The sequence below is a fragment of the Pseudogymnoascus verrucosus genome (assembly GCF_001662655.1).
Source record: "Pseudogymnoascus verrucosus strain UAMH 10579 unplaced genomic scaffold scaffold_66, whole genome shotgun sequence".
Lineage (NCBI taxonomy): Eukaryota > Fungi > Ascomycota > Leotiomycetes > Thelebolales > Thelebolaceae > Pseudogymnoascus > Pseudogymnoascus verrucosus.
This window is the reverse complement of record NW_017263717.1, coordinates 105,781-129,408: the sequence shown is the minus strand read 5'-3', so window position 1 is coordinate 129,408 and position 23,628 is coordinate 105,781. Positions and strand designations below refer to the sequence as shown.

Genomic DNA, 23,628 nt, shown 5'->3' with positions numbered 1-23,628 from the left:
TACCAAAAGTTACATCTTTGTAATACGGCCAATCTTTATCCCTCTTAATTATTGCAAGACTATTATTAACTATCAAGTACAAAGAGTCTGAAAATGCGGCACTTGATCCATTATCGAGGACAAGCGCTTTGAAAAGATCATTCTTCACCAATTTAATACCGTCGGTTTATTTAACTGCTTTGCGATTTCGACGTTTCCTCCGGAACATCTGGAGTCCTCGAACTGGTCTTGCTCCCACCAGTTACCTCAAAATGTACCATCACAGCAACATAAGTTGCACCTATGACCCCCGCGACAACCCCATAAGCTATATTTCCACCTGGAGAGTTTGTAGCTAGCTTCAATCCGAACCCGCCGTTTAACATCCCGAGAAGAATGAGGACGCGGCCGTACCAGACGTGAAAGAGGGTCATTTTCCCTCGTTTTCGTGTGGCCATGAACCTCCGGTGGTGAAGGAAGCCGAACAGAGGCCGAAAGAGCAACAAGGCGACAACAACTGTGCCGAGAATCGTGTGGGCGTTGTTCTCAAGCTTTGTATCCTCAGCCACATGATCGTCACCAAAACGTTGCAGTGTGAAAACAATATTTGAGGGCTTACTCTGTCTAAAATCTTCCCAACTTTGGCACCCATGGCCAACCCCGAGATCATGAGCACCCAACCCACAAGCTGGGTGCCGACATGAACCCAGACGGTAGGCTTTCCTTTTGAGCTCAAAAGGCGCATGAGAATTGCTCCGCCAGGTAGAACGACGACCAACGCCAGGCCCATAAGTATGCCGTGGGCTTTGGCATAATTTGGCACTAACGGGAGATCGACGACTACAATCCCTCCAGCCGATACACTGCCAAAAAGAGATGCTGTAAGTAGAGTTGCGGTTAGCTATTGTTCTCGGAGCAGCGACACGGCTCGACTGATTGGAATGCTGCTTACCAAAAACGAAACTGAAAAATACAGCTGGGTCGACGTAGTAATTCATGTTTATTTAACCTTGAAATTTTTCTTCCAGGCCGTGAAAAAATCCAAGCCAAGCTAGAGATAAAAGCTGGTAAAGGTGCTCATCATAGTAAATGGCGAGGGACAATCTCCCATTTATACCAACTGACTCCATCTTGGCTTACGTCTGTGAGCGCATACAATTCCACGCAATGTTTGATCGACAAAGGCATCGCTTGGCCCGATTATAGGACCGAGAACCCCATTGATATACTTTGACTTGAGAGAAAGTGATAATTACAATGATGAGACTGATGATTCGTTTGGTGGCGGACCAATTGGATCGCGGGAGTCGTTAAACACCGAGAGATGCGAGATGTCCGTCTTGGGCACGTCTTGGGAATTTGCACAGCCACGACCACAACAAGTTATGAGCACTTTCTGCTTACGACACATCACGGATGTATCAGTAGCCGGTCTTGGTCAAACCCAAGGTGTATTCTTCTAAATGATAGAGAAATCCGTGAGTTTTCCGTTGTATATTTGTGTCGCTATCATACTGTATTTTTTCAACTTCTTCATACAGTACGCACTGGCACCAATTACCGAACAACAAGGGCTTCAGTTAGCTATGGCTATGCGACTCCTCAAATCTTCTGGTCCAACTTTGCCTATCGCAGCTCCCCCAGTTGTAAAGCAAAAGGCTTGCATATCTTGCCGCACGCGTAAAGTAAAGTGCAACAAAAGCTCACCTTGCACCAATTGTACGCTATGGTCACTTGAATGCGTTTACCCGTCACCCATCAGGAGATGTCCCCGGCCTCGAAAAAGGCCAATCGCATATCCCCCAGATACGGGCGGTAGTGCAAATATCTCGCCATCACTATATGAGAGGATTCAAAAGGTGGAGGAGTTACTCAAAGACCTAACAAGTTCAATCAACGACCATAATGGCTCTCTATCTGAGACTCATGAGCTCGGTGGGACGGGTGATGCTTTCACAGAAGGCACTGAAGATGCGAGAAGATTGGAGGCCCTGGAAAATGCTATAGGGAAGTTGATTATTATAAGAGACAGGGGCAAGCCGCTAGGTTTTAAACCCTTCGATGGCAGGCCAATCACTTCAGCCACATTTATCAATGGCTTTGAGCCGAGTTTTGCAAGTAGCCAGAGTATGAATACCTCATGGGCAGGGGGGGTGTTCTCATTCAATGACTCTACGTCAGAGACTGCATCATTGCTTCCATCAACTGCCCAAACTCAAATATGTTGGCGAGCGTTCCTAGAAAATGTCGACCAACTTGCCAAAGTTTTACACACACCAAGCGCACAAAGTGTACTTCGGAAGGCAGTTAACAACCCGACTTCTCTAAACAATGGCCAGAAGGCCCTCTTGTTCGCCATCTATTTCTCATCCATCTCCAGCATGCCAGTCAAAGATGTTGAAGACTGCTTTAAGATGGACAAGACTACGACACTGGCGATGTACCGAGCTGCTACAGAGCAGGCTCTAACCACGGCAGATTTTTTAGTGGCAGATGATCTAGTCACGTTTCAAGCGTTCGTCCTGTTCTTATCATTCAGCCGCTACGCGCAAGACGCAAAGTTAGTATGGGCCTTGACAGGATTGGCAAGACGTCTTTGCATCCCCATTAACGACGCGTCGCCGTTCACAAAGGAAATGCATAAGCGCCTCAAGTGGCAGCTATGGTACCTTGACCGACGAGCATCCGATGATCATGGCACAGATGCCTGCTCACCTGACCCGATGAAAGACTGGGAGCTTCCATTGAATATCAACGATGAGGATATAGATCCGACCATGACAGTAGCTCCCAGTGCTCGCAAAGGTTGGACTGAGATGAGCTTCTGCCTTATACGTTTTGGAATCGCCAACACCAGTCGATCGCTTGAAAGCGATCTTTCTCAGAGTCAGAAGGAAAGGATGATAAATGAGTGTGGCTTCAAGATACAGAGGGATCATCTAAGGTACTGCGACAACAGTCAACCAATTCACTGGCTCGCTCAGCATGTCAGCTATGTTATGATTTCCGAGATGTGGATCAAGTTATACAATGATGAATGGCTATCGAATAATACTTCATCTGGGATCCACGTTACCCGGAACCAAATACTTCTCACAGCCATCGACATCGTCGACACCCCTCGTCGACTAGAAGCAGAGCCTCAAGCCATAAGATGGAAGTGGCTCCTCACAGCGTACCTCCAATACCATCCTCTTTCCTTTCTTTTGAAAGAACTCTGCCACAGTCGACAGAGCGATACACTTGAGCGCGCTTGGGCAGCCACGGAAGATGCTTTCAAGCGGTGGACAGAGGATAACAAGACTTCAAAGAATGGCAAGTTTCTGCTAGAAATGTTGGAGAAGGCCAAAGCCGTAAGAGCGCAGATCTCGGAATGGCAGCCGTTAGAGGCTTCACTGCTATCCCAAGAGCCCTTTGGTTCGCTGGATGATATGACGTTGGTTATGGCTGATGCTACCTACCAAGACGTTGCACAAATGACCGACCTTGCACCGTTCTTTCCGAGTGAGTGTCAGTTTGGGCACTCTCCGATGCCCGAGGGCATGTCCGATGACATGAATTCGCTGGGATATATGACACATACCCCTTATTTAACACCCGAGCAATACAATAGTTTTAACTGGACGAGCAATGGGTCTCATCTTGAGTTATTGGATGGTAATTCCGAAGATATAATGCTAGATAGTGAGTACCAATTTTGAACGGTGGGCGATGGGCGTCATGGAGTTGGGAATCAAAATCTAGATGTTATTGAGTTTCACTTTAGATAATATGATATCAGTTGCAGTGTACCTCCTAGGCTTGACGCCTTCCTTGGTTGTTTATATTCCATTTCTATAACTACTACGGAAACACCTCCTTAAACACCCTTAAATTCTCCCCATCATCAAAAATTGCAAACACAATCTCCTCAATTCCTTCCGCATACCCATACCTCCTACTATCGCCACAAATAACCTTCTTAAAAATCTTCGCCACCTCCTCCGGCGGGTTCCCATAGGCACCACACCCCAGCGCTCCCAAAACCAATCGCGTAATCCCCATCTCCCTTGCAATCTGCAAAATCAGCCTCACCTTCAGCGTCATAGTCTCCCTATCTTTCTCTCTAGCGTAGATCTTCCTCCCTTGGGCATCGACTTCGACATCCGGCCCCTTGAGCGCGGCACACGAGATGACATCCACAAACGTCCACTCTGCCTTCGGGAGGATGGCCGTGCCGTTGAGTTCCGAGTTGCGGAACACGACAATATCAGGCGAGTGAATGGCACTGAGGGTGGGGAGGCGGTAGAAGGAGTCCCTTAGACTGGGGTAGAGGGTGCTGCGCGAGCAGAGGGACTCTTCCTGTGCTATACTCCCTTTGAGGACGCCGCCGCCTGGTTGGTAGGATGATGCCATGTTGAGGACGCCTACTCGGGCGCCGGGTTTGGATGATGTGAGGGCGATGGCAGCATCGAAAGTGTCGGACTGGATGACGGTGATTCTTGGTGGTGCCGGTGTATCTGTATTTGACGGCGACGATTCCGAAGGCTGGACTTTTTTGGATGGTTCAAAGCCAGGTGTATAAAGGATCATTTTTGAGCGCGTGATAGCGCTCTGAGCTCGAGGGCTAGCCTTGAGGATTTTAGGAATTACGACATGGATTGTCTCCTTGTTATTCTTTGCGCGCCAATTTTTGTTTCGAAATGGCGCTGGCGATGAGCCACCTAGCTTAGATTCTGATGTTGATGCCATTCTTGCAGTTTAGTGAAATTTTTGTTGAAATTATATAGCTTTTGTGATTGAAGTTAATACTTGTGCAGTAAAATTTGTTCGACGAAAAATGTTAGTTATTAGATTTCATGTGGCTTATTATATGTTCCGAATTGCAGGGTTCGCGCCATGAGTCAATCGGTCAAGGGCGAGGCGCAGCAATTGTTTGGAGAGATCACCACATTGTCATATATTCGGTAATTTTAAAATAGAATAATACCAAGAGACTGGGTTTCGGATTAAACTACGTAAAATTTCAGGTGTCATTTAGTTCCACGATGGATAATGTAAATCCAGTTACCATTGCGGAAATACGTCTCCAATGTCGAAAGTTCTATATACACAGAGTGGTAATTTCCGAAGGCTTGTAAGAACTTCCACAATCATGTGTCCTCTTACAGTACCATAAAGGAGGACGATTGGAAAATAAGCCCAACTTCCCACATCAGAATTGGTTTTGCCTGTTTTTGCTCTTTCTAAAATGCGTCCAGACGGCCAATGTCACCATGGCTAGCTCTGCTAACCTCTATATCAGTCGCTGGTTTCGAGGGCAGTTCCTTCAACCCAATCCGCAGTAGATACTTGCACCATCTCCCAAATCGACGGGGAGCGGCAATGGTTTCAAAAACCCAGAAGAAGTCTGTCGTGCCTGTTGAAATTAAACTCGAAACTCGCCATAATATCAACTCGACTCGGGTTGGAAAGATGAATATATGGACACATCTTATAGGGTGTCTCGGCTTCGTGGTAACCGCATTTGCTCTATACAGACATGTCATAAACTCCACAAACCTCCATCTCACCATAGGCGATAAGCTAGCTTTCAGCTCCTCGATAGCCGCAGCTACCATCTGCTTCGGTCTCAGTGCCACATTTCGCACCTTAAGAAGTCACTCATACAAAGTTCACCACTTCTGGGGAAAGATGGATATTTTCAGCATTTGCGTGCTCGGGCTCGGAGCCGGATCATCAATGACCTTCTACGCGTTCTATTGCAGACCAGTCATTCAAAAGGTATACTGGGAACTGAACCTCTTCTCGGCTTTAGCTGCTGCAGTCGTTCTTTTCGACACTGGTGGCGGCGGTAGTAAAACGAGAACGCTTCGTGGTGGCGTGTTCATCTTGCTTGCCCTCTTCGCATTGTTGCCGTTCTTTTATAGCGCCGGCCTGATGGGCTGGAGCTGAGCACGCAGCGAAATTGGTGCTATATGGTATGTGGCAGAAGGAATCTCTCTCTTACTTGGAGTAGGTTTGTTCGTGAGTAGAGTTCCCGAGAGATTGAGACCTGGTTCTTTTGACACCTGTGGCCATTCGCACCAGCTATTCCACATTTGCGCTGTCATTGGTGGGACATTCCACGTTGTTGTCCTTGTGGTCGGATATAATTACCGCCAAACACTCCCGAATTGTTAAGTGACGTCAGGCTGAATCCAAGAGAGCTATCAAATTCTGATGACTTTCTTGACCTGGAATGTGGATTGCCTGTTAGTTGAGAGAGATTTCGTTTTCTGAACAAGTGACTGGAGGAATGGCGTTGGCACTTGTTTCTCGGCGATTTCAGGCATAACATAACCTCGTTGGTTGCTAACAACCCTCACGTTGGCTTTTGAGAACTCGGTGCAGAAATGAGTGTGCCCAAATATCCACCACTGCACGTCTGAGAGAGCTGGTTTGTCCTCATTCCCAAGAAGATCGGTTGCAAAAGCAGACCCCCATGGGTTTCCACTATGAAGTGGACTGCTTGATTCTCGTACTGACGGAGCGTGATGGGTAACGACCAAAATCTTATGCTCCGAAGTATTTTTATCATCTCGAATAAGTTTGATCTGGTTTTCTAGCCAAGCCACGTCGAGAGAATGTTCCTTATTATGGCTGGCTATTGTCCAATTTTCAATTCTCTGGAAGTCCTTCACCCTGCCTCTCACAACCTCCTCTGCTTCAGGAGGTATCAAAGAATGCAGCGTGCAGCCAAGAATCGTGATGCCGTATTCCTCCAGCGATACTCGAGTTCGGTTTAGCACCGTGAGTTTGCCGACAAGATTAGGCTCCTGCTCCAAAGACGCTGCCCGCCGAAGCCCTTCGTCTCGTGACAGCCCGTAGAATTCATGGTTGCCAAGGACCAGGAAAACACGGGAAAACTGACGACATTGTGCACGAAGGAACACAAGGAATGGCTCGTAATTGGCCAGTTGTCCAATATCTCCAGCAAGGATAAGGAACGGAGCTGCAGGAGGGATAGAAAATGTGCTATATTGGTTTGAGAGTTCCAGATGTAGGTCAGACATGACTTGAAAGTGGGCCTTCTTGCGAGGTATTGGGCCTGACATCATTGAAGAAATGATAATACTACCTCATTCATCAGACTTAACATTTGAATAGAATAGAGGTACGAGATAAATCACCTAGTTTTGCAACCGTTGCAAACTATAGACCTTAAAATATTGGCCAGGGGACCTGGATGAACTGTGACAGAGTCTGCAAACCAGCATTAATTCGTGTTCCTTCTCTCCGCCAATATTTGAAGGATTAAAAAGGGGTAAACCCAGCAAACAATAATATGGCAACATTAATCACGTGTGTAAGAGCTAAAAGTGACTCACGGGCGCTTAATAATCCGTCAGGTTATTCCAATTATTTATTCCAACTCCAATTGACCAATCTACATAACTGTTCTATCACCTAGAACTCAATCCGTCTGCAAGGCGTCTTTTAGTAACCAAAATAACCAATTAAGCGAAAGAAAATATCATAGCCAAATATTACAATTACAGGATTCACTTCTTAAACCATTACTTCCTAACTCTCACCCTCCCAACCATTTCTCACAATGGGTAAATTCTACGACCAAATCGACTCGAACCTCTCCGAATGGGCCCTCGCCCAATCCGTCTTCTTCACCGCCTCCGCCCCCACCTCGGGCAAACACGTGAACGTATCCCCCAAAGGCCTCCCCTCCTCCTCCCTCGCCATCCTCTCGCCAAACCAGGTCGCCTACGTCGACGCTACCGGCTCCGGAAACGAGACAATCTCGCACATCTACGAGAATGGGCGCGTGACGATCATGTTCTGCAGTTTCGATGCCGCGCCGAGGATTATGCGGTTCTTTTGCACGGGGAGGGTGATTGAGTGGGATGACAGGGAGTTTGATTCTTGGTTGGCGAAGATGGGGGATAAGAAGATTTTGGGGGCGAGAGCGGTGATTGTGTTGGATGTTTTTAAGGTTGGTTGCTAATTTTGTTGATGAACTTGTTTTGTTGGCGAAAGATTTGGAAAGTTCTAACGCGATACAATAGGTGCAAACTTCGTGCGGGTTTGGTGTCCCCAAGCTGGTTAAGATTTCCGGCGGCTCTGAGGATGATGAGGAGAAAGCCGCGGGGTGTGAGTATGGCTTTGAAGACCGTGACACCATCGGCCACTGGGCGAAGAAGAAGATGGACAAGAATGCGTTGTTTGAGTACCAGCAAAACAATAACCATGACAGCTTAGATGGCCTTACCGGGCTCAAGTCCGCCCGACGAGATAGGGGAGAGGTGATGCTGGTAGCGGACATCCGGGCTTGGATGAGGAAGGTCTGGGGACAGAAGGACGCGATGTTGGTTGGGTTTATGCTCGCCCACTTGATATATGTGGCGATACTGATTGTGGACTATTTTTCGCTGATCTAGGCGCTGCGTTTTTACTGCATGAAATACCCAGAATGGAGCAAGTGCGGTTGCACGTCTGGTTGCAGATAGGAGATGATGGAAATGAATGAAATGTCAAAGTATCAACACCGGAATTATGATGGTGTTGAACAACAAGTAAATAAGGAGGGAACTGAAAATAGAGGGATAGTGCTGGGAATACCAAAGGATTTGATTTGGCAACTCACTTCGAGGCGCCGAGGGCCATATTTACAGCGAGCGAGTACGATTCAGTCACCCCTGAGAAAGTCGGATCAGCATCCATTCATTCAGAACTCTGGGCGTCTACTCAGGAAAATTGACACAATACACGACCTCTACCCCTGAGAGACGTTTAACGCATCCCGTGGTTTTTGTACTTGATTTGGTATTTCCTAATATCGCAAGAGCGTGTGAGCGCAGTCTTATTTATGGGCGTGGTAGTTTCATATTACACAATCGAAGAAAGCAGCCCCCCCACCTTACACTTCATTACACGCACCCAACAACCACGGCTGCGGCGGGGGGAAATGGGTAATACCGGCACAGACCTGTAATCCCTTGACTTCATATCCCCAATCCACCCTCACTGAAGCCCCTCTTCGTCGCCATTGGTCTGGTAAATATGTCTGCTCCTCGACGGATCCTTCCTCATCGTCTGTCCCGACCCCGTAAACCCAACTAGAACGCACAAAAGTCAGCAATCTCATCCACTTGACTAAACAGCAAACCAACAGAATGAGAGAACATACCTCGACCATGCACCCCCTCCGGCGTCCTAAACATACTCTCCTTCTTCTTCACCCCCGGCGTCCCCTTCTTCCCCATCCCCTTCGCCGCCCAATCCTGCCACTTCGACTTCCCCTTCTCCAGCTCCTTATTCGCCTTAATCTTCTTCGGCGCTCGTTCCGGCCTCACCGGTCCATCCCCCACCTTACTCGCCTCCCTCTCGCGCGCCATCTGCGCATCCCTATCAATCTCCGCCTCTGCACTTATCACCCCCCCCGCACTCTCCCTCCTCTCCCCGGACGACGACGAAGAAATCGGCGTCCCGTCAGCCTTCCGCTTCGCTGCAGTGGAAATGGCTTTCACATCCCTCCCCCTCAGCGTCTCAACAGTGTCGTAGGACTTGAATTTGACGATGTACACCGGATCAACACTACTACCCGTAATACTCGTGATCCTCGCCGGGTAAAACCCTTTATCCCCCGAATGCCACTTCGCCAACACCATATCATTGACCTGGAAATTCGGCTTCTCGCGCTGCTCCTCCTCTTCCTCCTTCGGCGCGGCAGCAGCCACATCGCGGAACTTGGGGTGGTTCTCGCGCTTCCATTTTTCGGGCGCGGAGGGAGCCGCAGCTGCTGCGCTGGAGGAGGCTTTGTGCTGGGCTTTTGGTGGTGCGGAGGGGGGCGCAATGTCGGCGATGGCGGATTGGGAGAGGGCGATTACTTGGTCGAGTTCGTTCTTCAGCTCAAGGAGTTCGGCGTTGCTGGGGTCGGATTGGAGGCCTAGTTGGACGGTTTCGAGCTGTGGGGGGGTCGGGAGTTAGCATGCGTTCTGAGGAGTGTGGATGGTGTGGTGAGTGATGCGCCGACTCAGATCGACGTGAGAAGTGCTTGCCGCAGAACAGCCACATTGAAAGAGAGGTAAGGACATACCTGAAGCCTATACTCCTTAATCTCCGCCTCCAGAGCGGCAATTTCACTACTCATCGTGGTTATCAGTCCCCGCCTTTGCGTGACTTATATCTCAACAAGCTTCGCCTCCCAAATCCGATAGTTGCGCTGTGCAGTGATTCCAAGCTCTCAGATCAAAGGGTTTAAATGTTCACAATATGAATATGCAGAGAACACAGACAGTGAAGTGAAGGAGAAGTAGTATCACAACTGTTGACACAAGAAAGCCTGAAGTGACGTTTCTGACTTGCCCAGTGGGGACTCAGTGATGTGGACGAGGCAGAGCCAAACAAGGCTTATCGCTGTCACGTGGCGATTAACATTCAATGCACGTGACCATAACAGACTTTTAGGCGTTTATTCACAGTGAAGAAATTGCGTAAAAAGCGGGCGTGGATGGAATGAGAAGCAAAAAATGGTAATATTATTGGTAGAGAGAGGAAAGAAGTAAACACCGCGAATGGACGAAATGTTAACCAGAATAGTGGCCTGTGATAAGACGCCCGGATGGGCTAATAAAATATGAGAACCACAGATATAACGAAATGCAAGTCTTGATTTCATATTCTTGCACTATTAGTATCCTGCATCTACGCCCATCTCTCGTCAACTCTCGTATCCCTTAGCCAAACACGCACGGCACGCACATATCATCCCAAACACAAGAGCATAGTTATAGTATAGCATCATCGTCTTTACATCTGAGTAGTAGTCCCCCCACCCAGATCTCATCTCGCCGTCTCAATCCTCATTGTATCATCATCCACCCCTATGCATCATAGCAAGCCGCGCGCGTGTGCGTTTCGTACATATAAATACCCCCCTCTCCCTCTCTCCCCATTCCATCCCATCCCCTCCTCGCCACAGCAGCACCCCACCAACCATAGAAGCTCACCCCCCCCCTTTACTCGAAAGGAAGAACGAAAGCCGACAATCCAAAGTTAAAAAAACCCAGCAATTCTCAACACACACACACACAAGCCCAGAAGCAGAAAAACTCCCAACCCAACCCAAAGGAAAGGGCAAAGCAACGCAAAGCAAAGCAAGTAAGAAAAACAAGCACGACTAGAAACCAACAACACACCCAAAAACTAGGCGAAAAAGAGCGGGGAGAAGTGAATCGGCGCAGTTTTCGTCACTGTAGCAAAGAGGGAAGAGAAGAGACAGAAAAAAACAAAACAAAAAATCGTGTAAAGCATCCATTAAATTTGAGTTTTGTTTGTCTGGGCCATAAAAAAAACAAAAAACGAAGCAAAGCAAGATATAAAAGAACACCGTAGTAAAGTTGTTCCCCCATTTGAATAGCCCCAAATAACCAGCTATCAAAAAAGTTGATTCCATTTCAGACCAGACACCCCGTTCACCACCCCCTGCGTGACGCCGTAGCATGCCACCTTCCCTTTCCTTTCCCTTTCCGTTTCCCATTTTACTCATATCGATTCCCGACCCAGCTCATTCAGATCCCAGTGTCCAGTGGAGTAAGCGTGCTCACTTAGTCACCGAACAAGCATGGAACCCCCCAGGAGCAAACATCGTATCCAGCACGTCCTTGAAATCCGTCTCCTGGATGACGGGTCCCTCACCGCTACACTTGGCTTTCTGCTGGAGTTGGGAGCAGAGACTGTCCATGTCGATCTCGCCGTTCTGGACGGCGGGGCAGGCTTGGATTTGTTCCCTGGTGAGTGAGTTAGTCTGTGTTTCCAATGCAGCTATTTTAGGGTGGGGGACATACCACATATTCGTGCACGTGAGCATCTCGCTCTCAGCAGGAACCACCTCCTCCTCACCAAGCTGCGCGTCAATCTCCCCAATCAAATCCTTCTTCCCGCCCTGGTGCTGCTGCGGTTGGTGCTGCGTCGCCGCCACCGTGTGCTGCGTCTGCTGCGGTGTAGCATCCAACGAAAACGGACTCCCCGAGAATTCCCCAGGGATAGCAAACGCCTCATTAAAGAAGGAATCATCATACAACCCCGTTAGTATATTATCTTGCGGCTCGCGATAATCCCCAAACAGCTGCGGATCGAACTGGTTCCCGTTCTGCGCCGCCAGCCAATCCAAGGAATTGATATCGAAGGAGGAGTTTGACGCCGGGGTGGGGGCGGCGGTGGATAAGGAGGGGCCGAGGGGGGGAGATGTCATGGTGCGTGGGATTGGTTGGGAGGCTGAGCCGCAGACTTGGGATAGCTTGGAGCAGAAGGAGGATTTGCTATCGATTGCCGGGTCTGCGGAGTGTGATTCCTCGCCGATGGTGGAGAGTGTTGTTGTCGCTGCGGCGGCGGCGGCGTCGGTCTTGGATGCGGGGGGGGATTGGGTGTATGGCTCGGGCGAGGTGCCGCAGGAGGAGCTGGTGCCGTGGTGGGAGTTGGAGGAGGCGGGGGAGGAGTGCGATGTGTTGTGACCTGTGCTCATTGGGCCGCTGCCGGCGGAGTCGGCGCTGGAGGCTGATGTGCTGCCTTTGTTGTGGTGGAGCATGTAGTCGAAGTTGCCGTTTGTCATTCCCTCGAGCGCGGCGCCGTTGTAGAGGCCGGAGTAATTGTTGGTTTGGTTCGAGCCGAAGCTGATGGATTTGTGTGAGCCGTTGTCTAGAGGGCTGAGGTTGCTCGTGAAGCTCGTTGAGCGGGATGGTGCCTCGCCGGGTGATGTCGACTTTGAGGGCTTGGTGAGAACGGGAGGTCCGGGGAGCTGGCCGAACTTGGGGAACTCAAAGGAGAAGTTGACGTCGTTGGGGTTGTGAGGGGCTTGACCCGCCTTCTGATACGTCGATAACATGGGCATGAGGGGGTTTCCGGTCTGCCGGCTCACAGCAGCCTGCTTGTATTCCTTCAGCTCCGCGGTCATCTTGTCCACCTTGGCGCGCAAGATAAGATTCTCATGGTTCGCCGCCTCGGAGGCCTTCTCCAAATCTTGGACCTTAGTCTCGAGGTCCTTAAGGTGCTTCTCCTTTCGCTCACGGAAAGCCCGTTGAGCCGCGCGATTCTGCGCCTTGCGTTTCTACATCAAAAATAGTCAGAACTAAGTCCCATCGACAGCGGAGCAGTTAAAGCCTTACCGATGTCGGTTCTGAAGTTAGTGGCTTCCTCCCCGGCTTCTTGGACGTCTTATCGTCGCCCTCCCTGCGCTTTCCATCCGGCTCATCGTCGTTCTCCTCGTCGTCCGACAAGCTGCGCTTATCGTGCGACTCGTTCGCCGCCGCATCGCCATCCGACGACGTACCGGGTAGGTTGCCGATCATCTGGCCCTGCGGGAGGTTGCTGAAGTCGTACTCGCCATAACTGGCCTCGTTGTCGAAGTCGTAGTCGTAATCGATGAACGGGCTCTCGTCGAGGTTCGCCAGGCTTCCCGATCCCGGCGCCTGGAGCGGCGATGTGGTGGCGTTGTCGAAGGCGGCGGGAGCGATGGTCTGGCTATCGCCGTTCTGCTGCTGGTCGGTCGCGGTGTTGCGGTTGGAATTGAGGGCGGCGAAGAGGAGGTCCTGCTGGTGGGGGGACAGGATGAAATTCGGCGCATGGAAGCCGTTGGTGGTAGCGGAGGCCATTTCGTCGGTGTCCCGCGAGGTGGTCGTTGTCATGAGAGTGGCGTCCGAGTAATCCGGCGATAAGGGTTTCTGGTTTCTCAGGTTTGGGGTTGGACTTGGTGTATATTCCGATCTCGAGACGTTTGTTGAACGAGAGAGAGAGTTTTGAGGCGAACTCAGCCACCGAGATTCTGAGTAGAGTTCAGGAGCGGGTTTTGGTGTGAGGGTAGGCGGCTTGGCGGGTTGGTGGAAGGGAGAAGAGAAGAGACCACGAAGGCTGGAAGCGGGATGAGTGGGATGGGTATGGGTATGGGTAAGGGAATGGAACGGGCGTAATGGGGCGTGACGGGGTATGGAAGGGATGGTGGGTGGTGGTGGAAGTGGTGGTGGTAGGTGGTGGTAGCAGTACTTGGGATATATGCGGGATGCGGAGACTCGGAGTTTAGTTTAAAGTGCGATGAAAGAGAAGGAAAGGAAGGATAGAGTCGGTAGTGGGAGGTTAGTAGTGGGAGTAAGTGGGAGTTAGTTGGTGGTAGTGGGAGTAAGAGGGAGTTAAGTGGGAGTTAGGTGGGAGTAGCGGTACTCTTGGTAACAGTGGTAGTACACGAAAGTAGAGTAAGTATCCCAAGTATTGTAACCTCCACCCCTCTAAAGTCTGATATCCGCCACCACTAAAGGACGCTATACGGCCGATCTTTCTCTTGGACGATCGACGGTTCGATTGGGATTTCTGCGATTGGGAGTGGATTGGGGGTTGGGGGTTGGGGGTTGGGGATTGGGTTTTTGATATCTCGCTATATGTGGCGTGGCAAATCGAAAGTAAGGATGCAGTGAATGACAGGTACCAGATCAGATCAGGACAGATAAGGGTGAGATTGAGTTATGTATGAAGATGGAGCAGGAGGGGAAAGGGAAAGAGGAGTGGCAAGTGTAAGATTTCTATTACGGGAGAGTGGTATAGTATGGGAACCTCGTATATGTCGAGTGCAGTATAGAAGGCTAGAGAGACTGAGCAGAGAAGGGATAGATGGAATCTTCAACATTACAGCACAGTACAGCACAGCACAGCACAAGCACAGCACAACACAGCACAGCACAGCACAGCACACAGTACAAACACCAGCAGGCAGTCTTCGGCTTTTGGCCGGTCATAGCGGATAGAAGACCCCCTACCCGTACCTCTACCTCCATCCCATCCCACCAAACCGTCACTCACAAGTCACAGGCAGAAAACGTGATAAGAAGCCCCCATCCTCCCCTCTGTGTTCACCACCCTCTCCGTACACCTCCCCCCATCCCACCGTTCCACAGCACTGCCACAGCCTCCCTCCTCCCCATCACACAGCGTCACACCCCCCTAAAACCCCTCCAATCCCCACCGCAACCACAAAATGGCAGTGCATAACAGCCCTATGGATGCAAGTGATATTGGGTGAAAAACGGCAGTTTGTGCGATGCTGCTAAGACGGGGTGTCCATATCTCACTGTTTTTGTGGTGGGTGAGGAGGTATTGGTACAAAGAGAAGCAGAGAGGGTACATGTGCAGGTACACTTCTCACAAGGCAGAAGTGGACGCACGTACCCTTGACTGCTACTGCACAGGAACACAGAAAACCCCCTCACCTCTCCCCCCTCGCCACCCCCAGCATCTGATAATGGACGAGCAGTCGCTCAACTACCCCGCTGCTACCTCCCTTCTCACACATCCTCCCACCAACAAACTGTGTACCAACCCCGTACCACAAGGTCTTAAAACCCAACTCTTCCCCCTTCCCCTACCACTCACACGCACTGGCAAAAGGCAGCACAAACACCGCAAATACCTATAAGAAGCACGACAGCTGATTGGCCACCACAAAACTTCTTCTCCGTCCTTCTGTGAGTATTACTCACGCGGCCTGGTGATTAGCGGGAGGGGGTGGTTGATTTATCAGCAAAACGGTGTTGGTACGTACTAAGAGTGTGCTGGGGGTTGGTCTAGTCTTTCTGACTCCTCTGGATTGGAAAGGGTGGGGGCCGAGGAGGGGATGGGGGGGGTGGTGATTGGTCAATAGGGAGGAGGGGAGTGAGGGAAGGGCGTGTTTTGTGGGAGTGCACGGGATTTGGGTGTGTGGTGCTGTTTTACTGTGTGGTGGTGCGTGCAGGTGTTTTGGGGGACGGGTGGTTGGGCGGGCTTATGTACCTCGTCACTGGAATTTAGTGGGGAGGTACATGAGTTTGGGGCAGGAGGCCACGATGGATTCACGCTTTGGCAGACAGAGAGGTGCTTGCAGTGCGTGCAGTACAGTGCAGTGTGCAGCTTCCCAACGAAATAACGATCCGGCTAGAGTACAATATACCCCTTACTTTATGCTATATCCCAGTACTGAGTACAAGAGTACAACTCCCCCATCCCATCCCATCCCATCCCATCCAGTCTTCTACCCTGTCCAGTCTGTTTGGTAAGTACAACATCTAGACCACAATCCATTCTCACATCCTCCCCCCTGACGTCAGAGGGGCAGTCATCAACGCCTCTACCCATTTCCCCATACTGTACAGCAGAGTACTACTCGCAGCACTCTAATTCTAATCTCAATCTCAATCTCACCCCATCCATCTCACCCCCCATCCGATCACTCAGACTCATAATCCACCAGCAGCCCCTTGCTAGTCGTTATTGCCACTCCTGGTCCTGCGCCCGCTGCAGTACCCTCTCCCCCAGCTTTAACTTCACTTCCACTTCCACCTTCACTTCCACCTCCACCACCTTCACTCCCCCCACTCCTCTCCCCCACCACCTCGCGCTTCCGCTTAACCCCCAACACCGCCCTCCCGCCCGCCACCCGCGCGCCGCCGCCATCGAGAAACGGATCCATCCTCACGCGCGTATTCCTCTCCACCGTCTTTGCTAGCATCTCTTTCCTCTCTTCTGGGCCTGGTGGTTTCCTCTTCTTCTTCTTCGCGCTTCTCAGCCTCCCCTCCCCCTTCCCCTCCCTCTCCCCGTTCCCATTCCCTCCATCCTCCTCTCTCCTCCGATCAACATCAGCAAACGCCAACTCCGCCCTCAACCCATCCTCCCTCGTTGCGGGCAAAACCACCCCCTCCCACCCCCCCAACCCCAACCGTTCCTTCATCCCCTCCACCCTCCTCGCCTCTCCCTCCCTCCCCTTCCTCCCCTCCCTAAACACCCCCCTAAGTCTTCGATTCGCCTCATAAGGATCCTCCCACCCCCTCCTCTCCTCCAGTAGTTCTCCAATCCTCTCCCTCGCCCCCTCCACCCGTTCCCTCTCCTCCACCTTCCCCTCCAACCCCACAAATGCATTCCCCCTCCTCTCCTCCCTCTCCCTCTCACTCAATATCACCGTATCCCCCTCCCCCACCCTCTCCTCCCCCAAATCCCTTTTCCTCGCCCCCTCCGTAACCACATACGCCGTATTCCTCGGATCGGTCCTAATCTCTATCCCCCCCCCACACGCAGCATGTTTAATCCCAAACGCCCAGATCGGCGTGCTATGATACATGCCAACCTTCCGCTTCTGGGCGTTAAACCGTACTCCCTGGCCGATTATGGTGGGTTTTGGACAGGTGGTGCACCAGATGGGGAAGGGCATCTCGAAGCGGACGGTGAGGATGCCGAGATGGGATTTTGAGGCGCGGGAGCCGAGGGGGTGCTTTTTTTGGAGGGCGTTGGCGGAGGTGAGGCCTTCGTGCTCGGGGGGGACGTAGCGGCCCATGTTGAAACCTTGCATTTTGAAGGAGAGGGGGCCGTGAGGCGGTGCTGGGTGGGTGGGTGGTGTGTGGTTTGGGTGTGGCTGTGGGGTATATAGTAGATGTTCGGGATGAGGATGATGTGGGTGAGGTGGTTGTGGTGGGGGTTAAATGGTATTTGGTAGTGAGGATAGCGGATCAGACGTCCAGCGTCGTTGTCGTGGTCGTTTCTATCGTATTGTTGTAGGTATATTCAAGGCACAGCACCTAGCACCACGGTGTCGTCTGTGTTGCGTTTCACCTTGCTCCTCCTCCCAGAAGGAAGACGTCGTCGAGGTTGAGGCGATAGGTGACAGCCGCAAGGCGATATCGATAAGATTCTGCCGCCTCTCCCCGCCCCTCTAAGATGTGTTTGTACTAGTGCAGCCCAAAAGTCCGAGGAGGTGCATAATCGCACCCGTTGACAGTGACTATCAGTAAGATAAACGCTATTAATCACCCAAAGCAATAATTAACCAAGCTATCCACTCCGATTTATATCCAAGTAACTAAACTACTAAACTACATCAGCTTCACTATTAATATCATTTCCAAGCCACAGACGGCTCCAAGTACTCCCGTGCCGCACTCTATCTATCCCCAGATCTCTTGGCCCGTGCACCATGCACTAGCGTCGCGGCTACGACCTGCCATCTCCCCCACTCCCAAACCACAAGCTCAGGGACGCATTACCTCACCTCACCTCTCCTTCTCTACCCCTACCCCAAAAAATCCCACACACAAACCCTCATATATATAAACCACATAAAGCCCACACCCACCCATCCAACACACGCCTCACCCGCTTGCCCCCAACATCCGGGCCACAAAAACCCGCACCATGGACGCCTACGACCATATCCAGGAATCGGCGCTGGCGCCCGACGAGCCCTCCTCGGCAGCGGGCAATAATGGTGCGAATGGGGAGGGAGGGAAGCAGACGGCGCAGAATACGTTGAATGCCGATTTTCAGGATGCGTATAAGGCGATTAGCTCGAGTCCGTGGGGGGCGAGGTTGGGGGGGTTCTTTGGGAGTGTGGTTAAGCAGGTTAGTAGTGCTGTTTGGTCCGGTTACGTCGACGTGGTGCGATGGGACGGGATAGAGGGAGTGAAGGAGAATGAGGGGGTTTGGGGCGAGATAGGAGGCTAATAGATACAGGGCGAACATGTCTACAAAGAAGCTTCCCAAGAACTCAGCGCCGTAGGCCAAGAAGCTACCAAGGGCCTCGCAGACCTCCGATCCTCCCTCGTCGGGCAAGCCAAGAAATCCGACCCCAGCACCTCCGACGACACCACCACCACCAAAGACGGCGAGACACCCACTGCTAAAGATGGCGAACCCACCACCGCCACGCCCAGCGAAGGCGTCCTCGCCCGCCTCCGCACCGAAGCCGCTAAACGACTAAAGGATATCGAGCGCGCCGAGGACGCCGCCGACGAGGCACTCCTCCGTTTCGGTACCGGACTTAGGGATTTCCTCCGCGAGGCTGTGAGTATCGCACCCGCTGGCACGGAAGAGGGTGGACAGGAGGGGGGGTTCGAGAGTAAAGACGCAGCGGGGAAGCGGGTGATTCACTCGACTCGTTTTGAGGCGCAGATGCACGCTATCCACTGTAATGCCGACAGCTTCACCAAGGACCCTGAGGGGGAGGAGTGGGCGGAGTGGAGGAAGGAGTTTGATGCCGAGGCGAGGACTGGGGAGGTAAGTGCGGATCTGGAGAGGTTTGGGGAGTTGAGGGGTATGATGGAACGGTTGGTGCCGGGGGAGGTGAGGTATGAGGAGTTTTGGGCGAGGTATTACTTTTTGAGGCATAGTATTGAGACGGCGGAGAAGAGGAGGAAGGAGTTGCTTAAGGGTGTGTATATGCTTTTTATTCTCTTTTGTTTTGTCTTATTTCTATTTCTACCCCCCTTCTTCTACTTATCTAAGAGGACCAACCAAGCTAACGAAACCCCAGGCGCCGCAGCAGACGCAGAAGAAGAAGTAGGCTGGGACGAAGACTCCGGCGACGAAGCCACCCCCGCCTCCGCATCCGCCTCCGCAGCAGCCACAAAGAACAAACCCACCTCCTCCGTCGCCTCCTCCCAGACCATCAACCCCCCCGCCGCCCCACCGCGCGACGACTCCCGCCTCGACCCCGCAGACGCAAAGCGCAAGACGAGCGCTGATGGACGTAGCGTCGCCGACAGCGAGGCGAGCTATGATGTCGTTGGTGCGCGTAGCGGGGTTCCCAGCGCGGCGCCGGGGAGTCCGAGACAGGAGGGGAAGAAGGGGGAGGAGAGTGATGAGGATTGGGAGTAGAAGCGGGATGGATGGGTTGGCGTTCGGAGGTGTGTGTGGTGGGGTATTATTGTATTTGTTTGTGTAGTTTGGGCGTTGGGGTGGGGGTAGTTGTTTGAATGGATGGAGTGGTGTCTCTCTCCTCCCCGTTCGATTTTCCGTGCAATCGTGCGTGTGTGTGATTCGTAACGCCGCTCTTTACCTCTTCTTCCTACTAACCACCGTCTCAAACCCATCCTCATCAATCTGCGGCGCCTGCCTCTCCCTCGGCGCTTGCGGCTCTCCCATCTCCACATCCTCATCCTCCTCCTCCTCCTCGCTCTCACTCTCACTCTCCTCCTCACTCCCCTCCCCACCCTTAACCTCCTGCCCCACGACCCTCCCCCCTCTCCCCCCCTCCCACCTCCTCTTCAACTCCTCCACCCCCCCAAAATTCCCCCTCTCACACTCCCCCCTAACCCTAATAATATCATCCGCCACCTCCCCCGCACTCCCATCATCAACCGCGACCTCAAACTCATCAAGCATCACCTGCACCAACATCGCTTCCACATCCTCCTCGTCCACTTCCGTGCTGCTGGTCACGTATTCGGAAATCGCGCCGCCGAACCAGTCGCGCTTGTCGGAGGAGGAGGGTCCGCCCCAGTTGTTTTGCACGGCGAGGGTGAGGGCCGGCCAGAGGAAGAGGGAGAGCGAGATTCCGAGGTCGAGTTGTGCGGATTTTTGCTCTGGGGAGGGAAGGGGGGGTTAGTGCGGGGTCCGTTTTTTGGTGGGTGGGATGGGAGGGAATTACCTGCGGTGGGTTCTCCTGAGGGGGGAGCCATGGTTGGGTATGTGATCGAAACGGTGGCTTGATCGGGGTTTTATAATCGTGAGGTCGTAGGAGTATGGCTCGTTCTGTACTGCGTATTGTTGATTTGGTGGTTGCTTCTATCTGCGAAATTTCAAAAATTCGAGATTACCTAATCTAATCCAGTCCCTCGCACGTGCCGCCCGCGCCAAAAGTCTAAGTCTAATGTTTTCGGGGGGCACGGACCAGGGACTGATACCGAATGTATGACGTCGACTGTCTCGCTCGGGAACGGTTCCTTGTCCTCGGTGATCGACGTTGGGGAGTGGAATGTTGTCTCTGCCATATGGAGCAACTGGGAATCTCTTTTGGGAACAGATGGATCGATTGCGGTGGCTTAGATTGGCTGAGGCTGCTGCTGTGATATAAGTACTCTTTGTCCGCTATTTGGTTGGTGCGAAAGGGTTTAATATCGTTGATATTTCTTCAGTCCCGATTCTGAGCAACGAGGACTTGTTTGAGTAGATGCTCTGTTGGGATTACCATACTAGCTAGGAGGAGGATATCGATTTTTATTTCCACTGTTGGATAAGCTGTTATATATTTGGCGTCATGCCTTTCAATACCGCGACGGTGGGCACGGCAGTTACGCCTACTGTCATTGCTACACTTATATCTCATGTACGCCCTGACCCCAGCTCACATCCACAGTTACACTGCTAACACTCCCCCAGTACCTCAATCGCAAAAAGAGCAAGACCCGGGCCCTCAAACCAACAGCCCACATCTCCTACGACGAAGGCCTCGCACTCATCCGACAATTCCTCCTCTACGCCTCCCACCACACCGTCGAAGAGCTCCAAGGCTTCACCTCCCAAAAAGTCCCCCACCCAACATGGGTCAAGACCAAAGAAGTCAACATCCCCCCGGCCCAAATCGCTAAGGCTGCCACAACAATCCAAACCCAACTCGGTCCCGAGGGCATCGAGCTGGTCGGCGGCAAGACATGGTGGCAATGGCGACGCCCCGGCAGCGAGCTAAAAGCCGAGTGGATCGAGATGCGCGCCGACTACCTCGCGCGCAAGAAATCAGCCGACAAGGGCCGCCGCGTCATGTTCTACGTCCACGGCGGTGCCTACTTCTTCGGCAGCGTCGACGTGCACAGATACCAGCTGCAGCGGCACGCGCGCAAGCTCAACGCCCGCGTCTTCGCCCCGAGGTATCGTCTCGCGCCACAATTCCCGTTTCCGGCGCCGCTGCAGGATTGTTTGGCTGCGTACCTGTATCTGTTGGAGTCGGGACAGGATGCGTCGACGATTGTGATGGCGGGGGATTCGGCGGGTGGGGGGATGGTGCTTAGTCTGCTGTGTATTTTGAGGGATCAGGGACTGCCGTTGCCGGCGGGGGCGGCGCTGATATCGCCGTGGGTGGATCTGACGCATTCGTTTCCGAGTGTGGCGGGGGATAGTACGTTTGATTATGTGCCGCCTCATGGGTTTCATCAGCGGCCGTCGGCGTCGTGGCCCCCGCCGAATTCGGATGATATTGATGCGATAATGGAGGCGCTGGCGACGCAGCAGGCGGAGAAGCTGAAGCATGTTGAGGGAAATGATAGGGCTTCGGTCGTGGGGTATCATGTTCAGGACTCGGAAATGGGAAACCAAGGACCAGCTACCACTCGACTTGCGATCGTCCCTGGAAAGGGGCCGAATATTTCTGTGGCCGTAGACGGGAAAATCGTCGAGGTTATTGATCAGATTCATATGTACACTACCAACGCCCTTCTTTCGCACCCGCTTGTTTCGCCCGCCCTTCAGCCCTCTCTCGGTGGCCTCCCTCCGCTACAAATTCTCACCGGAGGCGGCGAAATCCTACGCGACGAACAGATCTACCTAGCCCACAAGGCAGCAAACCCATCATTATACCCACCCCCCGAAGCCTTCCTCAAGGATAACCCCATTGCCCGCAAACAAATCAACGCCTGGAAACCTACCGACGTCCAGCTCCAGGTCTGGGACGACCTCTGCCACGTCGCCCCGACCCTCTCCTTCACACGACCCGCAAAGCACATGTACCGCTCAACAGCTCAATTCAGCGCCTGGGCCCTCGCCCGCGCCCAAAAGCGCGAAATCGAAATCCTCGACGACGACGCCGTGAGCGTGATATCGCGCTCCACTTCCGAACATGGCGTCTCACCGATCGAAAACGAGCTAGCAAAAGGCGCAATAGGCAAAGCAGGCGACCCGTTACCGCCCTTCCATCACCACATGATCCGACAGCGCGTTGACCGACACGGAAACATCTTCGAGCTAGCGCCTGCCTCCGAACTGCCGGGTTGCACGATGCCGCGCGAGGAGATCGGGAGCGTCAAGCCCGGCCCCGCGCGGCGCTGGATGGCGGCCAAGGCGAAATTCGACCAGCGCTTCGCACGGGAGAAGCGGAAGGTGCAGAGGCGGCGGATCCGCGAGATGGGGGAGGGCTACGAGGTGTTTGGCGGGGAGATGCCGCCGCCGAGTGCGCTAGCGGGGCGCAGGGTGAAGGGGAAGGAGGCGGCGGAGCGGAAGAGGAGGACGGGGTGGGGGCTGGGGATGTGGAGTTTGTGGGGCTCTGAGCACGATAAGCAGACTATACAACGGGAGTTGAATGCTGCGGATGTGGATACCGCGGCTGCTTCGCCGGATGATGGGGCCGGGGCGGCGGGGAGGGGTGATTCGTTGGGGAACTCGGCGGTGCCGGTGGTTGGGGATGCGATTCAGCTTGAGGAGCGGGAGCGGGAGCGGAGTCGGAGCAATTCGCGGAGGGTTTCGGTGATGGATAGGAATCAGACGGGGGAAAGGGGTGTGGATGAGGATACACCTGCTGCGGACCTGGTAGCCATGCAGCAACAGGCGCCGAATGGGAGGACGGTGGTGAATCAGTATCTTACGCCTGAGTTTGCGGCTAGGAGGGGTGCTGGGGATGGCGTGGCGGGTGTGGAGAGAGATGGGAAGCCTGTGAGGCCGAAGGCTGGCGGGGAGGCGTTTCCGTTTAGTGTTAGAGGGGCGGAGGGGGAGAGGCCGGAGAGTGCGGCGAGTATGGCTACGCTGATGAGTGAAATGGGGGTGAGACCTGTGGCGGAGGTTGAGCGGTAGATATTGGGAAGATGTATAAGATTGTATAGTGTGAATGTCAGATACCAAAATCTGTTGTAAATGTTATGAGATATCACCATAAACTTCGTGGTGTCCTTCTTTGTGATCCGCATC

The 23,628-nt window shown here is 52.6% G+C and overlaps 12 protein-coding genes across 12 annotated transcripts; 5 read left to right on the top strand and 7 right to left on the bottom strand.

The window, feature by feature from the left end:
* Nucleotides 1-38: 38 nt before the first annotated feature.
* On the bottom strand, nucleotides 39-1,263 carry VE01_10009 (uncharacterized protein). The gene is made up of 3 exons (XM_018279416.2): nucleotides 932-1,263; nucleotides 599-858; nucleotides 39-530 (listed from the first exon to the last, which is right to left on the bottom strand). The coding sequence occupies exons 1-3, from the start codon at nucleotides 975-977 to the stop codon at nucleotides 171-173; spliced, it is 666 nt and encodes a 221-aa protein (XP_018125958.1). The 5' UTR covers nucleotides 978-1,263; the 3' UTR covers nucleotides 39-170.
* Nucleotides 1,223-3,769, top strand: VE01_10008 (uncharacterized protein). The gene has a single exon (XM_018279415.2). The coding sequence runs from the start codon at nucleotides 1,443-1,445 to the stop codon at nucleotides 3,678-3,680; it is 2,238 nt and encodes a 745-aa protein (XP_018125928.2). The 5' UTR covers nucleotides 1,223-1,442; the 3' UTR covers nucleotides 3,681-3,769.
* On the bottom strand, nucleotides 3,767-4,785 carry VE01_10007 (uncharacterized protein). The gene has a single exon (XM_018279414.2). It carries the CDS (start codon nucleotides 4,708-4,710, stop codon nucleotides 3,823-3,825), a length of 888 nt encoding a protein of 295 aa, XP_018125927.1. The 5' UTR covers nucleotides 4,711-4,785; the 3' UTR covers nucleotides 3,767-3,822.
* A 558-nt stretch (nucleotides 4,786-5,343) lies between these two features.
* Nucleotides 5,344-5,913, top strand: VE01_10006 (uncharacterized protein; the record flags this gene model as incomplete). Its single annotated transcript, XM_018279413.1, has 1 exon — nucleotides 5,344-5,913. The coding sequence occupies one exon, from the start codon at nucleotides 5,344-5,346 to the stop codon at nucleotides 5,911-5,913; it is 570 nt and encodes a 189-aa protein (XP_018125953.1).
* A 257-nt stretch (nucleotides 5,914-6,170) lies between these two features.
* VE01_10005 (uncharacterized protein) lies at nucleotides 6,171-7,055 on the bottom strand (the record flags this gene model as incomplete). The annotated part of the gene is made up of 1 exon (XM_018279412.1): nucleotides 6,171-7,055. One exon carries the CDS (start codon nucleotides 7,053-7,055, stop codon nucleotides 6,171-6,173), a length of 885 nt encoding a protein of 294 aa, XP_018125952.1.
* Nucleotides 7,056-7,392: 337 nt separating this feature from the next.
* VE01_10004 (uncharacterized protein) lies at nucleotides 7,393-8,916 on the top strand. The gene is made up of 2 exons (XM_018279411.2): nucleotides 7,393-7,948; nucleotides 8,022-8,916. The coding sequence occupies exons 1-2, from the start codon at nucleotides 7,556-7,558 to the stop codon at nucleotides 8,391-8,393; spliced, it is 765 nt and encodes a 254-aa protein (XP_018125951.1). The 5' UTR covers nucleotides 7,393-7,555; the 3' UTR covers nucleotides 8,394-8,916.
* Nucleotides 8,539-10,314, bottom strand: VE01_10003 (uncharacterized protein). The gene is made up of 3 exons (XM_018279410.2): nucleotides 10,052-10,314; nucleotides 9,143-9,920; nucleotides 8,539-9,071 (listed from the first exon to the last, which is right to left on the bottom strand). Exons 1-3 carry the CDS (start codon nucleotides 10,103-10,105, stop codon nucleotides 8,977-8,979), a joined length of 927 nt encoding a protein of 308 aa, XP_018125957.1. The 5' UTR covers nucleotides 10,106-10,314; the 3' UTR covers nucleotides 8,539-8,976.
* Nucleotides 10,315-10,976: 662 nt separating this feature from the next.
* YAP1 (DNA-binding transcription factor yap1) lies at nucleotides 10,977-14,324 on the bottom strand. Its single transcript, XM_018279409.2, has 3 exons — nucleotides 13,119-14,324; nucleotides 11,802-13,060; nucleotides 10,977-11,744 (listed from the first exon to the last, which is right to left on the bottom strand). The coding sequence occupies exons 1-3, from the start codon at nucleotides 13,635-13,637 to the stop codon at nucleotides 11,558-11,560; spliced, it is 1,965 nt and encodes a 654-aa protein (XP_018125956.1). The 5' UTR covers nucleotides 13,638-14,324; the 3' UTR covers nucleotides 10,977-11,557.
* Nucleotides 14,325-15,668: 1,344 nt separating this feature from the next.
* VE01_10001 (uncharacterized protein) lies at nucleotides 15,669-17,700 on the bottom strand. Its single transcript, XM_018279408.2, has one exon. It carries the CDS (start codon nucleotides 17,312-17,314, stop codon nucleotides 16,199-16,201), a length of 1,116 nt encoding a protein of 371 aa, XP_018125955.1. The 5' UTR covers nucleotides 17,315-17,700; the 3' UTR covers nucleotides 15,669-16,198.
* Nucleotides 17,701-17,771: 71 nt separating this feature from the next.
* VE01_10000 (uncharacterized protein) lies at nucleotides 17,772-19,667 on the top strand. The gene is made up of 3 exons (XM_018279407.2): nucleotides 17,772-18,360; nucleotides 18,472-19,168; nucleotides 19,271-19,667. The coding sequence occupies exons 1-3, from the start codon at nucleotides 18,154-18,156 to the stop codon at nucleotides 19,612-19,614; spliced, it is 1,248 nt and encodes a 415-aa protein (XP_018125954.1). The 5' UTR covers nucleotides 17,772-18,153; the 3' UTR covers nucleotides 19,615-19,667.
* Nucleotides 19,166-20,716, bottom strand: VE01_09999 (uncharacterized protein). The gene is made up of 2 exons (XM_018279406.2): nucleotides 20,387-20,716; nucleotides 19,166-20,321 (listed from the first exon to the last, which is right to left on the bottom strand). Exons 1-2 carry the CDS (start codon nucleotides 20,415-20,417, stop codon nucleotides 19,792-19,794), a joined length of 561 nt encoding a protein of 186 aa, XP_018125962.1. The 5' UTR covers nucleotides 20,418-20,716; the 3' UTR covers nucleotides 19,166-19,791.
* VE01_09998 (uncharacterized protein) lies at nucleotides 20,454-23,584 on the top strand. The gene is made up of 2 exons (XM_018279405.2): nucleotides 20,454-21,064; nucleotides 21,118-23,584. Exons 1-2 carry the CDS (start codon nucleotides 20,996-20,998, stop codon nucleotides 23,512-23,514), a joined length of 2,466 nt encoding a protein of 821 aa, XP_018125961.1. The 5' UTR covers nucleotides 20,454-20,995; the 3' UTR covers nucleotides 23,515-23,584.
* Nucleotides 23,585-23,628: the final 44 nt, after the last annotated feature.

What these genes read in the sequence shown, in the direction of transcription:
- VE01_10008 (XM_018279415.2), top strand. Translation starts at nt 1,443, where the DNA reads ATGATAGAGAAATCCGTGAGTTTTCCGTTGTATATTTGTGTCGCTATC.
- VE01_10007 (XM_018279414.2), bottom strand. Translation starts at nt 4,710, where the DNA reads ATGGCATCAACATCAGAATCTAAGCTAGGTGGCTCATCGCCAGCGCCA.
- VE01_10009 (XM_018279416.2), bottom strand. Translation starts at nt 977, where the DNA reads ATGAATTACTACGTCGACCCAGCTGTATTTTTCAGTTTCGTTTTTG. An exon ending in ATTTTTCAGTTTCGTTTTTG is followed by an intron (nt 859 to 931) that starts GTAAGCAGCATT and finishes CTCTACTTACAG; the next exon opens with CATCTCTTTTTGGCAGTGTA. An exon ending in TTGGGAAGATTTTAGACAGA is followed by an intron (nt 531 to 598) that starts GTAAGCCCTCAA and finishes GAGGATACAAAG; the next exon opens with CTTGAGAACAACGCCCACAC.
- VE01_10000 (XM_018279407.2), top strand. Translation starts at nt 18,154, where the DNA reads ATGGACGCCTACGACCATATCCAGGAATCGGCGCTGGCGCCCGACGAG. An exon ending in TTGGGAGTGTGGTTAAGCAG is followed by an intron (nt 18,361 to 18,471) that starts GTTAGTAGTGCT and finishes TAATAGATACAG; the next exon opens with GGCGAACATGTCTACAAAGA. An exon ending in GAGGAAGGAGTTGCTTAAGG is followed by an intron (nt 19,169 to 19,270) that starts GTGTGTATATGC and finishes ACGAAACCCCAG; the next exon opens with GCGCCGCAGCAGACGCAGAA.
- VE01_10004 (XM_018279411.2), top strand. Translation starts at nt 7,556, where the DNA reads ATGGGTAAATTCTACGACCAAATCGACTCGAACCTCTCCGAATGGGCC. An exon ending in TTGTGTTGGATGTTTTTAAG is followed by an intron (nt 7,949 to 8,021) that starts GTTGGTTGCTAA and finishes GCGATACAATAG; the next exon opens with GTGCAAACTTCGTGCGGGTT.
- YAP1 (XM_018279409.2), bottom strand. Translation starts at nt 13,637, where the DNA reads ATGACAACGACCACCTCGCGGGACACCGACGAAATGGCCTCCGCTACC. An exon ending in TAACTTCAGAACCGACATCG is followed by an intron (nt 13,061 to 13,118) that starts GTAAGGCTTTAA and finishes TTTTTGATGTAG; the next exon opens with AAACGCAAGGCGCAGAATCG. An exon ending in CTCACGTGCACGAATATGTG is followed by an intron (nt 11,745 to 11,801) that starts GTATGTCCCCCA and finishes CTCACTCACCAG; the next exon opens with GGAACAAATCCAAGCCTGCC.
- VE01_09998 (XM_018279405.2), top strand. Translation starts at nt 20,996, where the DNA reads ATGCCTTTCAATACCGCGACGGTGGGCACGGCAGTTACGCCTACTGTC. An exon ending in TTGCTACACTTATATCTCAT is followed by an intron (nt 21,065 to 21,117) that starts GTACGCCCTGAC and finishes ACACTCCCCCAG; the next exon opens with TACCTCAATCGCAAAAAGAG.
- VE01_09999 (XM_018279406.2), bottom strand. Translation starts at nt 20,417, where the DNA reads ATGGCTCCCCCCTCAGGAGAACCCACCGCAG. An exon ending in CTCAGGAGAACCCACCGCAG is followed by an intron (nt 20,322 to 20,386) that starts GTAATTCCCTCC and finishes TTCCCTCCCCAG; the next exon opens with AGCAAAAATCCGCACAACTC.
- VE01_10003 (XM_018279410.2), bottom strand. Translation starts at nt 10,105, where the DNA reads ATGAGTAGTGAAATTGCCGCTCTGGAGGCGGAGATTAAGGAGTATAGG. An exon ending in TTAAGGAGTATAGGCTTCAG is followed by an intron (nt 9,921 to 10,051) that starts GTATGTCCTTAC and finishes ACCCCCCCACAG; the next exon opens with CTCGAAACCGTCCAACTAGG. An exon ending in GGAGGGGGTGCATGGTCGAG is followed by an intron (nt 9,072 to 9,142) that starts GTATGTTCTCTC and finishes TGTGCGTTCTAG; the next exon opens with TTGGGTTTACGGGGTCGGGA.
- VE01_10001 (XM_018279408.2), bottom strand. Translation starts at nt 17,314, where the DNA reads ATGCAAGGTTTCAACATGGGCCGCTACGTCCCCCCCGAGCACGAAGGC.